The sequence below is a fragment of the Falco punctatus genome (genome assembly GCF_963210335.1).
Source record: "Falco punctatus genome assembly, chromosome: 7".
In the NCBI taxonomy this organism is placed as follows: Eukaryota; Metazoa; Chordata; class Aves; order Falconiformes; family Falconidae; genus Falco; species Falco punctatus.
The window spans coordinates 55,323,729-55,341,202 of record NC_137587.1 but is presented as its reverse complement, the minus strand read 5'-3'; the positions used below and the strand labels follow the sequence as shown (position 1 = coordinate 55,341,202).

The 17,474-nt window shown below is 43.3% G+C and overlaps 1 protein-coding gene across 1 annotated transcript in view; it reads right to left on the bottom strand.

Annotated features, from left to right (window-relative positions):
- Positions 1–17,350, bottom strand: part of PYGO1 (pygopus family PHD finger 1) — a 30,301-nt gene extending 12,951 nt beyond the window's left edge. The window contains exon 1 of the mRNA XM_080396666.1: positions 1,125–17,350. Coding sequence (XP_080252792.1) covers positions 1,125–1,173 — 49 coding nt within the window. The 5' untranslated portion in view covers positions 1,174–17,350. The remainder of the gene's footprint in view (positions 1–1,124) is intronic.
- Between the last annotated feature and the right edge of the window lie 124 nt (positions 17,351–17,474).

Genomic DNA, 17,474 nt, shown 5'->3' with positions numbered 1-17,474 from the left:
AACAGTTTTGACATTAAGCGGTAATCGCATGAAACTCGGTGACTAACTCGGGCATGTGAAACTGCGTGTGCTTAAATATTTGCAGAATCAGGGCTCGAGAGTGAAGGAGTCTAATGAACCCCAGTCTCCTTTGTAAGACTGCTGCACATTTTCTTTCTCTCATTCTCAAGGTTACAATCCAGCTGTTACTATAACAGTTTTAGAAAAGCAAACCTTAGATCAATGGCAACATGCATAGCAGAATCCACACCTTTTCCCACTTACCCAACCGTAAAAAAGCTTAAAACATCAAGAACAATAGAATTCCAGTGACAAAACAGGAGGCAAGGAAAAGAGAAGCAATAAATTGCCGATCTTATTATTTTGCCATGTTTTTTCACCCAGCTTTGTCACCCTGTTGCCTTTCATTATGCCATGCCGAAAGGCTTTTCTGTTTTTAAGGACTGTGAGGACACAACTACTGCTCCATAGCCTGATGTGCTACTGCCATTAAAGTCAGTTGCATGGCCCAAGTCGGAAGAGAGACCGTAATTTCTACCCTTCGCCTTCCACATTTCAAAGAAACGCATACTTCAGACCTCACGACGAGCCACGCAAGAGCGCGATTAATCAAGAATAATCTTGGAACGGATTTTTCATTTCCCGAGAAGAGAAAAACAAGCCGGCAACTAGAATCAAGCCCAAGCACAAGACCAGGGGTAGGAGAGCGAGCACTCAAGTGTAATTTACGGGCTCTGCATCAACACGAACTCGGACATGTGGCAGCGCCGACGTATTCCCTTGCACCAGCACTATGCACGCCGCATACTAATGGGCGGCACAGCCTGGAAAACACGGGCGGCAGCACAGGCGCCCGCCCGCCGGGTCACACCGCGCAGCGCCGGCCCCGAGTCCCGCACGGCCAGGCCCGCAGGCTGCGGCCGGCCCCGCCGCGCAAACTTAGCGCGGCTCCCGCACCGCCCGGCCCCGCCGCAGGGAGGGACCGCGGCGGGGGCACCAGCGGCTCGGCACGGCTCGGCAGCAGCGGCCGGGTCCGGCCGGTGCGGGCACCCCGCCGCACCGCCAGCTCTCCTCACGGGAGTTAGGCCCCAGCAGCGGCCGCCCCCCGCCCCCCCGCCCCGTACCTCGGGATCTCTTCAGCGCGATGGGGTCCTTCTCCTGTTCCGCTGACATTACAGACAGCAGCGCATGGCTCCCAGGGCGGCAGGAATCGGGGCTCTTTGATGCTGCTGCTGCCGCCGCCGCCGGCCCGCACCCCGCCCCCTCCGCCCCCGCCTCCTCCGCCACCGCCCCCGCCCGCCGCTGCCGTAGCCGCCGCCGCCCCAGCCGCGGAGCCGCCAGACTTTGCAAAGTTTGGGCGCGGGAGGGCTCCGCAGCGGCCGGCGGCGAGGGCCGGGCCAGGGGAACCGCGGCGAGCGGGGAGCCGCAGCCCGGGAGCCGCGCGGGGGTCGGCGGAGCACCCGGCCGCGCCGGGCAGGGCCCCCGCGGGCTGCGGGCGCCCGCCTCGCTCGGCGCCCGCCGCCGGGGCTGCCAGGCCCCGCGGCCCCGCACAGCGCCCCCGCCGGCCACCGGCGCCGCTCAGCGCTCCCTGCCGCGGCCGGCCGGCTGCCGGGCCCGCGGGGGCGGCGGCGGGGCGCTCCGCGGGGCTCCCCGCGCTCCCGCCGTGAGCGCGGCCCTTCCCGCGCCGCCGCCGCCGCCGGTCGGGGGCCGCCGTGCGGAACAAAGGCGCCGCGCCGGGGCGGGCTCCGCCGCGGGCCTGCGGGGCAGCCGCGGGCTCGGGGCGGCCGCGCGCGGGGGCTGAGGGGCCGCGCGGCCGGCGCGCGGCCGCCAGGACCGTTAGTGCGCGCGAGGCCGCCCTGACTGGGAGCGGGGCCGGGGCGGACGGGCCCCTCGGGTGGGCGCTCGGCCGCAGGCACCCGCCGCACGGGTAACCGCTTCCCCGGTCTCGGCCCCGGGGCGCTTCGCCGCTTACCTCGCCGGCAGCACGTGCTCCACGCTCCGGGCCGGGCGGCGGCGGCGCCTCCCGGTCCCCGCGGGCTCTGCCGCGGCCGCTGCTGGGAGGTGCGCGCCGGCCAGCGGGCCCCCCCCTCACACAGGTATGGCCCCGCTCTGCCCTGCTGCTCTGAGGGCAGCGCTGGCAAGACCCAGCCGGCTGGGCCTCGCCGGCGCCCCTTGCAGTGTCAGTGCGCCCCGCTGACCCCCTGAAATGCACGACAGCTAAATCGCTGTTGGTGTCAATAGTTTTGTGGGAAAATACATCCCACAGCCATTCCCCGTCTTCTGAAGTGACTGCATTTCAGAGGTGTTACATATGGAGTCCACATCCTTGATCAAAGCTGTTAACCAACTGTAGTAAAAATAATTATCTTTTGAGTAAGGATTTATCCTCCCTTAACTGAGATAAAAATGGCCAGCTGTGAAGTATGGGTTTTGCTCACATGCCTTATTTCACAATAACCTAGCAGTGCCATTTCTGTACATACCTTCTTGTTAGATGGAAAGTTGGTACTTTTCCAGTATTTGGAATGCTTTTTCTGAAGGAAAACGACTGCTGCTTGCGTACAGGTTAAGGTATCAGCATTACTGTGTTTTTTCTTTTACATCTTGCCTGTCTAACTAAATAAAATGGAGAAAGCAATCCAATTTTTCATGTTGTATTTCTGTACTTCCCTAGACATCGTTTTCATTTGTCCACAGTCTCTTACTTTGCAGCGGTCCCAGAATGCATGTACCTTGAAGTACAGCATATTGCCAATATACTCATGGGATCTGCTGGTTAATTTTGTGTAATCTCACTGAAGAGAAGTGTAGCCTGTTATTAGCAAGGTGGGAGTGAGCTAGTCTATATTTGAAGGAAGACGTGTCTTATCTGTGAAGAGATTTGCATTTTCTGTGATGGAGCTCGCTGTAGGCCTAGATGATTCTCCAAGGGCTGCATGAGCTTTTGTGCAAGGCTGCCTTGTAATAGCATGTAGACTGTAATTATGGATGTGCAGATTGATGTCACTGAGTCTATAAAGGCTCCTAGGGGGAAATTGTCTGCATCAGAAATGTGAGCAGGGAATTCAGATTTAACCCAGTGCTCTAGTTGTAAAAAATTATGTCTGTTTTGCTGTTCATCCAAATTCAGCTTTAATTTGTACTTTGGTCTTTAGCGAGTGGTCTGCGAGAATCCTGTTGGACTGACTTTACGCTTCTAAGCCTACACTGGAAACGGCTGACGCAGTGTCTGAAGGGAATTGATTCACTTGCTCAGGTGCCTACACCAGCATTTCACATATTCCCCAAAAGTCTGTGAAAGCTCTCATTATCACACCATTCACCACCTGATAGCCTTGCTGCTCATTGGTTTACCTTAAAATTAGTCCAACATTTCTTCTTCTCAAAAGTTGGTGTTAATTAAGAAAGCTTAGGGGTACCTAGTAGCAACCTTCCAACATCTTAGCGAAGGTTACCAAGAAGAAAAGAGACAGGCTTTCTACTGAAGTGCAAAACAGGGCAATGAGATTCAGTGGTCATTATCTGAAATGAGGTTCCAGCTGGCTGGGGCAGGGGGGATAGTTTTGGGGCTAAGCAAGCATTGGGACAGGAAGCTAAAGAAATTGTAGAATCTCTGTCCTGGGAGGTTTTCAAGACACAACTGGGCAAAGCCTAGAACAGCCTGGCCCAAGATCAGCATTAACCTTGCTTTGTGTAGGAGGTTGGCCTCAAAGTCAAGACCTCCCAAGGTGCGTTTGAACTGTAATGATTCTGTCATTCTGAAATAATTTTCTTCTTTTTAACAACAACCAACCACTCAAGAGAGGTCTTGCTCCCTGCTGGAGTGCTCAGTTTTGAACAAATACTGTTTAAGATGTAATACTTTATAACTCACCCAGACTGTTGAAAAAGGTGGGTTTAGTGAGATAACAGTAACTTCAATCGCATGTGACACATCAGGCTTAAAAATGTTATTAAGTCTAGAAGAGCTGGTTTTGGTGACTTCCAGGTTCCTTTCCTTCTGAATTCAGGTTACAAAAGAAGGCTGCTAAAAGAGCCTTCCAGTACAAACTACGAGTAGGTAAAGGGAGTTCTTTCACTACTTGTTGTCATACCGTCTGAACATAGAACACAGCATTACATTATCGGGAGAGACATATCCATGAGACCTGGATCCACACCAGAGCATTAACATTTAAAGGGTGTTTACTGCATCTTTTCACTTACATCTACTGTGTATCTCAGGAGCAGAGAATAGCACAGAAGCCCATTTTGACAACATAGGCAGATGTGCTAATGGCAAAAGTGTAAATACCTTGCTGAAAGCTGCTGACATTTAAGGACTTCAGAAAAGGAAAAAGTGAAAGATTTGTTCTGTTTGGGTTTATGGGAGCCAAAATTTCATCCCAGAGGAGTAAAATCAGAAAAGAGGAAAGGAAGCATGACATCAGTAGAAAAAAAGCTGGAAGCTGACTGAAATGTGTCACCCTGCCACTTCCAGTACCAGGGGAAAATACAGAACTTTTCCTCTCATATAAGCCATACATGTTCTAAAAAAACACACACAGCTTCAACCTGTCAAGTTACTGTGATTTATCAACTCATCACAGAAGATTTCTGGCATATGGACACAGAAGCCAAGCGGCCAGCAATCTCTCTCACACCTGGACAGAAAATGTTAAGCTGGAGAAAAGGGACACATTTAAGAAAATGTGTACTGTGATAGCTTTACCTCATAACGATCTTCCAGCATCAGTAGATTTGATTCCCTTAACTGCTATAAGGGAAAAGATATAAAATCAATAATTCATTTTTCTAAAAGGCCCTTTTTCATGTTATACAAATTAAAGTGCTAGTTCTACAAACTCGTACATGTTTCACAATACCACTGTGATAAATAGGACTATCTCTCAAGGCTGGAGGGAGTTTGTCAGACCTGAGACAACACAAGATCTGGTTTTGTTGTTATGCTAGTTACACCTCTTCTTCCAGACTCATTTGTTCTCCTCCTCCACATCTCATTTATTCAGGGTAGTAAAACTAAACACACACAAGTTTGTAAGTTACTCAGAGATGTGGGGGTTTTATGTCTTTTTAGCCTACCTCGTTACGCTGGTATTGCTCTGGAAAAATGTGTTAACCAGGTCCCTTTGGGCCTGTGAGATCTTGAGCATCTCTCTGCCAGTCTCAGGGTTGTAACTGGAACTGAAACATGTGAGCACAAGTCATTGAAGCTATTTTAGCACAAATTGTTCACCTACTGGTGAATGCTACATCTGTTATGGTGATATAAACCAGGTCTCACTAGCCCACGTCTGTTTCATTTCTGCTTTTAATCAACAAAAATTAAGACTGTCTAAGCTTCTGCATTAGCGATTTAGCCACATAATTTAAAGTACAACCCAAAATTTAATTAATTGTCTGTTCATGTTTCAACTTTAGTCTGAAATGGATACAAAACTGTCTGTAGGGAAAAAGTGCAGAACAGTTTGTTTTATGAGTTAGACCATGAAAAAAATGTAAGATTTTTTTTATTTTTGTCCATTGAGTTAGTTTTCTTCCTTATGATGCATGACATCTTGAAATCAAGTAAAAACCCTGAGAATGATCATGCCTTCGGCTAATCACGTAGTAAATCATTGGCTCATGAAACATTTTTCTAAGCTTCGCAAGACAAGTTATTAGTGGACTGATCAAAAAATGTCTCAGAAATGTGTACAAAGGGCCACACTGGAACAAAATTTTTAAAGTTCAAAGCAAGCTCTCAGACAGCCCTGAAACTTAGTGAGACTAATTGATTTCTTTTTTTTGAGTGTACACTTACCTTTTCAACTTACAGTTGAAATATAGCCATGCTCAAGTATTTCAGGAAAAAAACCTTTGATGCACACAGATGTTCTTGCCAACAACACATATGACTTACAAAGTTAAAACCTACAATTTGCCAACAGTTTTAAACTATAAAATTTTATAGTCAATATGTAAAAATTAGTAAGTATAGCACTCAAACGTTTAAAATCTGAAGATGGGCATTGATTATCTAGGAACTTAAGTTTCATTATTGTATCTATTTATATACCAAAGCGCAAGAGTTTTGACAACAAATCCAGTGTGTGTACGTGCATACATGCATTAAACCCCCCTCATTTGATCTTCAAGTCACCAAGGAACATAAGATTTCTTTCCCCTTTACGATAAATAAGAAGGAACTTTCAGTTTGCCGTGTTAACATTAGCAATATAATAAATTTTTAAAAGGGCCAAATACATGTTTAACAAACCTTTATGGGCACCTCTGAAAAATGGACTACTACCTACTCAAAGAAGTGGTCGCCTATTGAAGAATGAATAATGAAATGGAGACACTCTGTGGGGAAATGAAAGAAATGCAATTTCTTGCACCTTCTGGATCATCACCTTGAATCCTTTCCATACAACTGTTTATGATGGCTTGATGAAAAGAGAGGAAAGCATTTAATTCCTGCACTTACCCAGTTCTCGCAAGACAGCAAAGGCCATGCCAATCTTTGCAACAATTGGTTATGAATCTGCTCTTGGATCCAGGCTCTATTGATGACTTTGCTGAGGGTCAAAGTTAAAAGTTTGTTGCTGTAAAAACCCGAGGAAGCCTTGTTCCGGGCTGTCCTGTGCATCAATGCATTTGTAAGTAAATTTAGGCAAAGATTCTTCTGGGATTTGCACTGCAGAATTGCCAAAGTGAAATCTTTGCCATAAAACTAAAGGAGTGGCAATGCCGACTCTAGAGGTAGCAGAGCCTCTGCAGAAATAGCTCTCCAGGCTTAGCAGGGGTGTGTGGGTGTGCTCTCACCCGAGCCCTGTGCCTTCGTAAGAGCCTTGGACAGGCACCGAGCTACCCGAGCCGTGTGTATCTGTCTGCTCGCGCTAGAGGGAATCCTGGACACACTGCCTCTTTTATATGCCAACAACAACTTGATTACATTTTTGGAAGTCATATTCATTTGATAGGGTCTATGTATTACAGAAAGTTCCGAGCACAAAAATGCCTTTTTTTTTTTTTTTTTTTTTTAATTTAAAGTCTGCTTTTTCTGGTTTTGGAGAGTGCAGTTCACAGGGCGCTGCCTCTGGGATGGATCAGACCCACTGAACATTGTCCTTGAATTTCAAGCACTAGGACTGCTTGTCCAGTCAAAGTACATATAAACACTGCAGCTCAGAGTGGCAGGCAGAGTCACGGACAGACTAGCAGAGCCTCCCCTCAGCACCTCTGTAGACTGTTCTGGATTATGTGATGCCCCTATATGCAACTTGGAGCCAGACCACAGTTGCTCTGACCCCAGTTACAGATGGGTAAATAACAGCTTTGTGCACTAAGGAGGAGAATCGGTACCTCATTGCTATAGTTGCAGCACACACAAAGGAATAGATTGATTGCATTTGTGATTCATTGTCATCAATTAAAACCAACACATATTAGTAGTGAAACAAAATACTAATGCTCTACTCTTGGGTACAAAACTCCAAGTCAGATTTAGAGGCCAGCTGGTTTTGATGTTACTGTATTGGTTTCATTTTGAAGGACTCTATTGGGGTTTATGGGGTACATCTGACTCTAGGAAGCACATGGGTAGTTAAGAATGGGGACAGATTTTAGCAAGATGTCTGTCAAGAGGAACAATTAATTTTATAGCCACCTCAGTCAAATTATATCGCTTGCCCTTCCCTCCATCCAGATCAGCAGTTGAGTTTTTCAACTACAGTTGTGTCTTTTTGAAATTAAGAGCAGGATTCTTAGAAGCCAGCTCTATATTAAACAGCAAATGGGACCAAAATCTTAGTACAAAAAAGCTATTAATGTTTGTATTGGCTGTAGGTGGTGTGGTTTTGGTAGCAGGGGGCCTGCAGGGGTGGCCTCAGGAGCAATAAATTTCATCTTCCCCAAGTCAAGTCTGTTTTGCCTGTGATGGTAAGTGGTAAGTGATCTCCCTGCCTTTATCTTCACCCATGAGCTTTTTAATTTTATTTTCTTCCCATTCTGTTGAGGGGGAGGGGGGAGTAAGAGAGCAGCTTGGTGGGCATCTGGCAGCCAGCCAAGGTTAACCCACCACAATGTTACAGACCTTCTTACAGTATGACCTCAGGTATTTGCAGTAATTACCAAGCATTTCCACAATTAACAAGTATCAGGGAAATGTAGTTAGTAGACAACTGAGGGGACTGCTACGTGGCAGTATGTGTGATGTAATATTTTTTTTTTGGCAACTATAGCTTAGTCTTAATTTTTAAGGAAAATACTGGAATGCAGTAACGTAACTATGTCTGACTAATAGGAGATCTGCTGGGAAGCAGGAACCAAATAGGATGTGAATGTGGAGGTTTGTAAGCTATGAAAGGAAAATGCTGCTAAAGCAAAAAAGAAAAAAAGAAAGATACCACAAATATACTATTCTTAGGAAATGCATTTAAAAAATGCCACTATGAAATCTCAGAATTCTGCCATCCTTTAAGATGAGATAGCAAATCAAACTTAGTTGCCTCTCTTGTTTATTGTGCAACAAAAGTAGGGAAGAACACAAGAACAGATAACCAAATATGCCTAAGTACACTGTGACCTAGTTACATAGATGCTGCGCTCACCCATTACGTCTGAAAGCAGCTTCCCTAATCCCCAGGCTAAAATTCACATGAAATCCAGGATTTCAAGAAAAGAATGTGGAACTAATTATTTAAAATATATGCACTATCTGTCTGCAAACACCAAACTGGATTAAATTGCTTGACATGTATTATGCCTAGTGGGTGCAATTCAAAATCTGAAATCTCCAGACAGACATTTTAGGGTGCTATACATCTGTTCCTATGGGAATCCTGTCATTTAGTTATCTGCAACAGCAGGGCTGGGCTATAAGTTTTGGCCCAGCTGAGCTACAGAAGAGAAACATCATCATCAACCTCTCAAAACCTTGTTGACCATTAACCCAAGTTGTGGAGTGCTCCTATTAAAAGGTTGTTCCCAGTCAACCCAACTGCAAATGGCAACCTCATCACTTGGGCTGAGACTTCTAAATCACAAGGGATATGATGCAAACCAGCACACTGCTGGGTGCCAGGGTGCTTATTCCATCTCCAGCCAGTGCTCCAAAGCTAGTCACAGAGGTAGTCCAGGCTCTTGTAATCCCCCAAGTCTTTACAATGGCAGCCCTGGACTCTTGGGTACTGACTCGGATTCTAGGCTGTTCTACAATGACTTCTAACATGCAGACCTTCTTCAATGATTTCATCTTACCATATGTAGATCGCAAAGCTAGAGATGCAGTATATAAAAAAAATAAGAGGGTGCTGTCCTCTTTAATGTAGTCATTTTTCTATAAAGTGTTGTGACAGCCAGTATTAGAATTCTTATTACGAACTAGAGGTTGTCTTGCTTTTGATTTTGCAGAAGAATTTTAATTTACATACTTAGAACTCAAGCTTGGAGTTAACATCCTTTGAAGTTGGAAATCTTGATCTCAAGGGATTCATTCTGCCCTGACTGTGGGTTTTGTGTAAAGCAAAGCCAGATTGTTTTATTTGGTAGAGACTGAGCAAGCTGTTACTGACTTTTAAATATTCAGGATCTATTCCAAAGCATGATGGTTGTTAACATGAATGATATAATTTTTATAGGTAATTATATTTTTTTAAATTTTACAGTCTGTACTGTAAACTGTCTTACTTCCAACTTCAATTGCATGACCTAATATAGGGAAAGCTATGAGCATATAGTTCAGTGGGATTGTTTTAAGCTAGTATGATGTAAACTGCAGAAAGTGAGGTGGCAGCATATATTAAGCTCTGTCACTCATCCCCTGGTGATAGCTTTCAGCAGACCAGAGGGGTTAATTTCCTTAGACCAGCACACAAAAATGCAGATTGTTAAAGGTTGTAGTGAGCTGTGGTGTGAGCAACACTTTTCTTGCTTCCGTGTGGTGCAACCGCTTGGCAGCCTAGCCAGAAATCTGCTGCTTTACTCAAGAAAATCTTTTTTTTTCCCAGTGTATTGCCACGCAGAGAAAAGGAAATTCACAACCATTCTATTAAGATGACCTCTGGGGAGCCCCCAGTCAATTTCCAGCTAAAGCAGAAACTCACGTTCTGGGCATTGATTTAAAACTTCCCATGGAGCAGTATAATATGAAACACATCTACAGAAATTCACTTTAATCCTTCCAAACTGCAGATGATTACAGTACCTAGCATCCCCGGGACCCACCTGGAATTTTGGTCACCTCTCCAAGAGAAACGCTGAGGAACTCAAGAGGGTTTCACAGCACTGCCAGAAACCCATCTCAGCTGGTTCTTGCAGGCCAAGTGGGGATTCACGCCCGACAGTAAGGGCAGAGGGCCCTTGGAGAGCAGCTGGCACCCCAACGTTTGCCAGCCCCCAGCCCTCTATCACCAGCCAAGGGAGATCCTACAGACTAGGGAAATCCATGCACGGTATTATCCCTCATGGAGGCACAGCTAGATTCTGCATTATTTGCATTTCCTCTGTCTTAATAATGCATTCCTGTGTAAAAAGGATTTCAGTTACAGGATTTAAATAAAGCTTACACTCCACTTTCAGGTAGAATAATATGGCATCTCTTTGTCAACTCTGAGCTTGTTTGCCTGTGGCTGTAGCATGCCAGGGATGTGCAGAGAGGAGGGTTCAACTCCCATCCTCTTCACTGTGCAGGGAGAAAAGGATGAAGCCAAGTCTTAATATGTTAATTATAGAAGAGTGGGACACGGCAACATGGACAGCAACAGCATTAGCACCCACAGCTTCTCTCCTACTGACAGACGATGCACTCTACTGTCCAGCACCAATCCTGCAACCGTGATTGCAGATGAAGAAAAAAGGGGAGACAGACTGGGCTGCACACTGCCAACTTGTGTCAGATAGGGCATCGGTTAATCCTACTGGTAACAAATGCTTACGCATCTCCAAACAGAAAACCCAACTGGATTTACTTGTAAATATCCAGAGAAATAACTTAAGGAATAAATGAAAGAAAAGATGTCATCTTTTTTTTAATATGTAACAAAATGCAAAGTCTGGCTTCAGGTGCAAAGGAGCTTCCAAATCTGCAGTCACCAGAACTCCAGTTTGTGGAGAACTGGGCTGGTTTTCAAGACACGTGTACCCAGTTTAGGCCTTGGGGCATCCAGCTCCTTTGCCCTGTGGTACTCTGCACTGTCAGCAGCCAAATGCAGGCACAGACCCTGCTGCTTAACAGAGACACTAATTTTACCTGCTGAGTGAAAGGATGAGGACAGGGAGAGGAATTAACCCATAAAGAGCCGCTGCTCACCTGTTGCAGCACAAGGGATGTTTCACATACCGCCATCCTGATGCATTGCCACAACTGTAGGTAGAGTCTTTTCCCCCCATACTCCTCCTGTGCTTTCCCGTTTGCTGGGGGCTGAACAACCTGCAAAGCACGGCAGAAAGCTGGCCTTTGGGTTCCGAGGTATCGGTCCTTCTATCCAAAGAACAGGTAAACAAAGACTGTAGGTTGATGTCACAGATTAAAGCAGCAGCAATGCTGTCATTTCAATTAACGTGGCCAATTCAATGTAAGCGGCCCACAGAGCTCACCTGGCCGAAGCTCACATTCAGGTGGGTGGCAGATTCCGGGCGGGTGGCACAGCCTCAGCTCACAAACCAGGGCTGTTTTAAAGCTTTCCTTTGCAATAACAACTCCTGGGAAGATGGGGCTTTACTAATTTATTGCTATTGAGAATGGCGGTTCTGGACTGTAAAATGCACCTGTACTAACCAGCAACATAACCAAGAACTGCAGCTGGTTCCTGTTCTCACCTACAAGGAACAGCATCTCTGGTGGACGACAGACAGAGCTTTCATATCACTGGACAGTCCAAGACTGATATGTGCTCCCTAGATATTTGAAATTCTTTGTTATCTTTTAAAATTTATTTACTATATTTAAGATCTATTAATTTTTTACAAATACTGTCTTTAAATACTTTATTAGTTTTTCAGCATTGCTCTAATTTTGTCAATTACCTCTGAATAACAATATTTCAGTGTTCCTATATTTGAACATAAGGAATAAAGCATTTTGGATTAGCGTTTGTTTTACAAATAGCCACCACAGCTGGTGCTCTAATAACCCCAGGGATAAATGTTGTATAAGCTACCCACCTAGGCAGAACTATAAGCAAGCTCTGCAGGTAAGAACAGCTGTGATTCATAAAGAACCATGATGAGGCTTTTCCAATTTCCTTTGTCTTCTGAGAATTCAAAAGGAAAGGAAGGACATCATGGTTCTACTGCAGAATCCAGGCAGCACGGCTCAGCAGCCTGAGATGCTGCCAGAGCAGAACGACTGTCTCTCCCAGGGGCATGCAGAGCGCACCCTCTCCCTTAGGCGTGCCCCTAAGTGACAGGGTGCATGCTTCTTGGAGAGTGTCAAAACAAGAGGTTAAAATAAATGTATTCAGAAGCAGTCATTTCCTGGACATAGAAGAAAGTTAGTGAACATTTACTTGAAATCTTCAATTCCCAATACTGTGATTTCAAAGCTCTTAAACATCTGTGAAATATCTTTTCTTTCCCATTAAGTATATTCAGTGCCAGTAGAGAGTTCCAACATTTTAGGGAACAATAGAGACGAAAAACCAAAGTCAAACCTACCAAAGTATTGCAAGAGTTCAGATTCCACTGTCGGGGTTTTTATTCTCCCTAGAAACCCTGTAAATAACAGCAGCAATTACTGCGGTTTCATTTCCAGTAGTGCAAGATTGCACGGGCACTGCTATTCTAAACCCAGCTCTGTACCTAACTGTCTAAACTGCTTGGCTAATTTTTCAGTTGCTTTCAAGTGGCAATCAGCAATCAACTTGCCAGCAATAGAAACTTTTTAATCCCTACAGAACATCATTTCCTCGCTACTTTAATTTCACTGACTTTTGCCTGGAATGTAGTCCTTTGTAAAAACAGCAGTTTGCCTTTTGACCAACAGCAACTACATTTTCGTAGTTTTCTCAATATGCTGAACTACCCGCTTTGACAGTTCGCAGGTGTAAAATGCTGGGGAAAACTCAGCAGTGCGGCTTTGTCAGCTGCTTTGTATACGTGAGAACAACTGCGCCAAGAACCACATCTTCCACACCCAGTGAAAAGGAACCAAAATGGAGATCTTGCACGGGTGTCTGGCAGTAGTTGGAGTGCAGTTTACTCTCTACCTCTTTCTATGACTTAAATGCCAACACCTCCCCAGCCGCTCAGCCTAAAATAAGGCACTGGATTTGTGTCTTCCTTGCTTTGAGCCACTCAGAGACATTAAAAATAAAATATTTTCTCAAGTAGCATTTTTACTAAGGAAAACTTTTATTTCAACTGTGCAATCAATCAGTATTTAGACAGCAGTTTCATAAACATTTGGCATTTAAACTTCTATTACTTTTTGGCATGACCTTGGGATAGTATATAAACAACCCTGGAGGGGAAAAATGAACCAACACACTAGGTAACATTTACTAGAATGCTAGAAAAAGAAAAACAAATCCACATTATTAAACAAAATTGTTTTTAAAAGACATTAAAAAGTTACATTCAAATCAGGGCAAACATTAGCTTCCCTCATGCAATGGAATTCACAGAGCTGATCCCCTGAGACAAATATAAAATTAATACAATTCAGCTCTGTCCTCCATTAGCCAGTCAGCCACTGCTGCCCTTAGAAGAAAATGGCACACGGAGTGAAAGGATCCAGACCACCACAATATGAGATACATACCTGGCTCCTACACTGGCAATTCATTCGCAACTTAAAAAAAAAAAAACAACCAAAAAAAAAAAACACACCCAAAAGCCAAACAATCAAAAAGCAACATTTGTATAAGTCAGTTTTTCATATACAGTCAGTCTTTACTGAAAACGTACCAGGCAGATGCAATGTGGGTATATGCAACCAGGAAAAGCCGAACACTTCCAGGAGCACAGCTCGCAATGGAACCAGCGGGACAACAGCGAAAGCTTAAGCATGTGTTTACATCCCTTTTCAGTCAGCTGGGACCAGACTCAATGTAAATTTAGAGGAATTTCAAAGAAATAAAACTTACATTGGAGCCAAATTGAATTTGTGTTCTTTTCATACCGGTCTCTCTTAACAGAAAGCGATTTGGTTTTGCACTTGTATTGAATAATAGTATTTTTTGGAAACACATGTTCCAAAATACACAGTTACACAAATAACATTTTTTACTTATGTTATTACAGAAAGGCGCTCAATATTTCTTGCAATCAAATTCCTCTGCTTGCCATTACAGCTGCAATTGCAGCAACCAGTAAGCGTGTAACAATTGTTCAAGCTGAGAACTACCTCTTTAGCAATTACTAGGTGTAATTCTGCTTTCAATTTTACCTGAACAACTTCAGTAAATTGATTTCTGTGAAATACCACCAGAGCTACACCTGTGCAGCTCTCTCTGCAGTTGCTGTGAATGACCCCCAAACCCGCCAACATTCCCCATGTGAGGAGACAGACTTTGCCCTGCATGAACTTCATTCTGTAACAAAATGAGCAAGAGCTCCTGGTCTTAGGGCTTGCAAGTTTGCTCAGAGCAACATGTTACCGGGAGTTGGTCCTGAGACCATGGCTACTATGCTTGTGTATGCTCAGGCTGCAGCAAATGGTAAGTTATTCGAGTTGACTTAGTTTGCAATGAAAAGGAGGTAAACTGACTTGAAATACTCAGTATTTACTACAGGCTAAGACTGGTTGTATGGAAAGTTACAGTGGACCTCTGATGCATGGTAACTTGTGATCTTACAAAAATCCATTTGCCAGTGGGATTTTAACTACACGAGGATTCTGTCCTTTAAAAGAAAAATAAGACTGTGAAGATTTAAAAAATGGACAAGCAAAAAGCTGACGATGTCTCTCCAGACCATGAAAACTGAAATAAAGATTAATTCTCCCATTGACTTAAAGAAACAGATTGACGACCCTAATTTAAATAAGGCAAACAAGATTTAGCTCATTGTCTACAGCAAAGGAGTAAAACCAAAGATGGAATGAACTACAAAGAATAATTTTTAAAAAGTACAGAAATCTCTCAATACTCTTCTGTTAGAATCTGGTAAGTTATACAGAAAATACACAGCCATTATAGGAAATTATTAAAAGTGATATGTAGATTCTTCAAGTTTCTCTTACAAAAGCAGAGCTATTAAAAAAAATAGATTAAGTATCTACTGATAGGCCTTGTTCTACACAGCATACACATTCCCAGTTCTCCTAGGTAACTCCTGAAAGATGAGAATACTTTTTATTTGTTAAATATGAAGAAAGAACACAAGTATAACCGAGGGCAGATCAAGCGTTTGGGTTTGGATGCAGGTCCTGCAGAACAGTCATTGCTGTTGCAATCAGAGGGCAGAGTCCTCACATGGCAACACAATTAGCATGGTAAGCCAGTTTCCAGATTTCCTCTGTAAGTTTTGATGCTTTTCAAGTTACATTAACTGTAATAACTTTGCTTTCTTTTTAAAGTACCAGGGTTGCATATACATTCATTACACCAGCCATGGCTCCTTAGTTCTTAATACACTTAAACAAAATCAATTCACATAGTGTAACACTCAATTCCACATTTATGTTCATCTTCCAGAACATATTTAGTAAAATTCATAATTAAAAAAAAAGATAATTTTTCTCCAGGACCCAGTTTCTACAGTCATAACCAAGAAAAAAGAATACTGGAAAACCTGAAACCATTCTGCCTTGCTGTGTTCTGCCAGCTCTTTCTAGGCGAACAGAGTGAACAATGTTTAAATATGGAAAACTGATTTCCTTAGCCACAGGTATAAACTCCTAAGAAAATTAGTATCTGTAGTATCATATCAATAACTGCATGTGTTCGCTTCAAGGATATGAAGCATTTTAACTCTGAGCCCAATTTTGCACTGTTACAATCATGAAGCTTTGAATCTGTGATTGAGTTCAATAGAGAATGTATCAATTTTTTCACAATTTTTCTGGAGATCCTTTACTTATATTGGTGGAGTTTTCAATCATAAGACAAACTCTCTCTCAACATCTTGTGATATAGTAGTAATAGGCCATGAATTTTGAGGAAAACATATTTTTTGTTCTGTAGTAATCATGACTACATGACAAGGTAAAGGGAAGCATGTGAATGTAGACTGGGTTCTGGAGAAACGTATTTAATTGGTTAACATAAAAATAAAGAAAAAAGACAGAATAATTAATGCCTAACTAAGCTTGTCTATATGCTGAGGTAACCTTAAATATCTTTGGTTTTCTTTATTTGCTGATAAAAAGTACCTTAACAAAACATTAAGTGACGAATAGAGTTCTGTATGCACTGCTCTCTTAATACACTGAGTATTTTCAACTCTTTGGCTACTGAAGTTAGAGCATCTATATTAGATTGACTAATTTTATATGAAGTCTGTCTCTCTCTAAATTATCCACGGGTTATACTACAGAGTGGGTAACCAGAAGTAGTAGTTTAGGATTTAAAGTATTTACCTGTAGTGAAGGTCGTAACATTACATCCCATTATCAGTACTTACAGCAAACAAGTCTTTGGAGAAGCAGTTACCATCTGCATATCAGCTATTTCTGAATGAAACTAACAGAAGAGGCTACTCTGAAAGATGAAGTGTGAAACTTCATGCTACAGTTACACATTCTTAATCTAGTTTTGATTAATGCACACTTTACCTAACTAGAAACAGTACTCTGCTGTACACTAAACATTCTGCCTGACGAGACCAAAAATAAATCTTTGGTGAAAAGGTTTTCTTTTTCTTCAGCAAGTAGATAAAAAACTGTTCAAAAATATTATTTTTAATACTGTATTGTTGATCAACTACATGCTGGAGAAAAAAAATTACACTTGGAAGTCTTTGGAGATATCTGCTGGTATTATAACTTTTTTTTAAAGGCTCTTGTAACAACAAGGTAGTTAAAATTGTGGAAGCATACAACTCATCTATGCAATCAACTACTACAATCAAGAAGCCCTATTGTTTTTTGTTAGTAACTACTTATACAATAAAATGTATTCAGCTCTTCAAACCTATAGCTTTTAACTAGTTCAATTATTTTTGGACAATATGTGGCTTCCTTCTACAGAAAAGTCTTTGGTACAAGATCGTTTTTAAAGCATTTGAATCAACACTGTTACGAGAAGGTGAACACGTACTGTCTGGTTCAGAACTAGCAAACAGTTACAAGGTAAAGGACTACAGGAACTAGAGGCTGATCCAGCAACACAAAACAGAACAGGAGGGCTTACTGATGACTTCTGACCACCTCTGGATACGTGAGGAACGATACAGAAGTCAGCCTGGCCTACCTGAGGGGCAACATCTTGGCCCCAGGAAAGTCAACGGGAGTTCTGACAGATTCAATACAGCCAGGAGTTCCTATGGTTGCTTTCGCACAACCTTACATTTTAAACTTTTTTTTTAAGTAAAAACATATGCCTCATTTT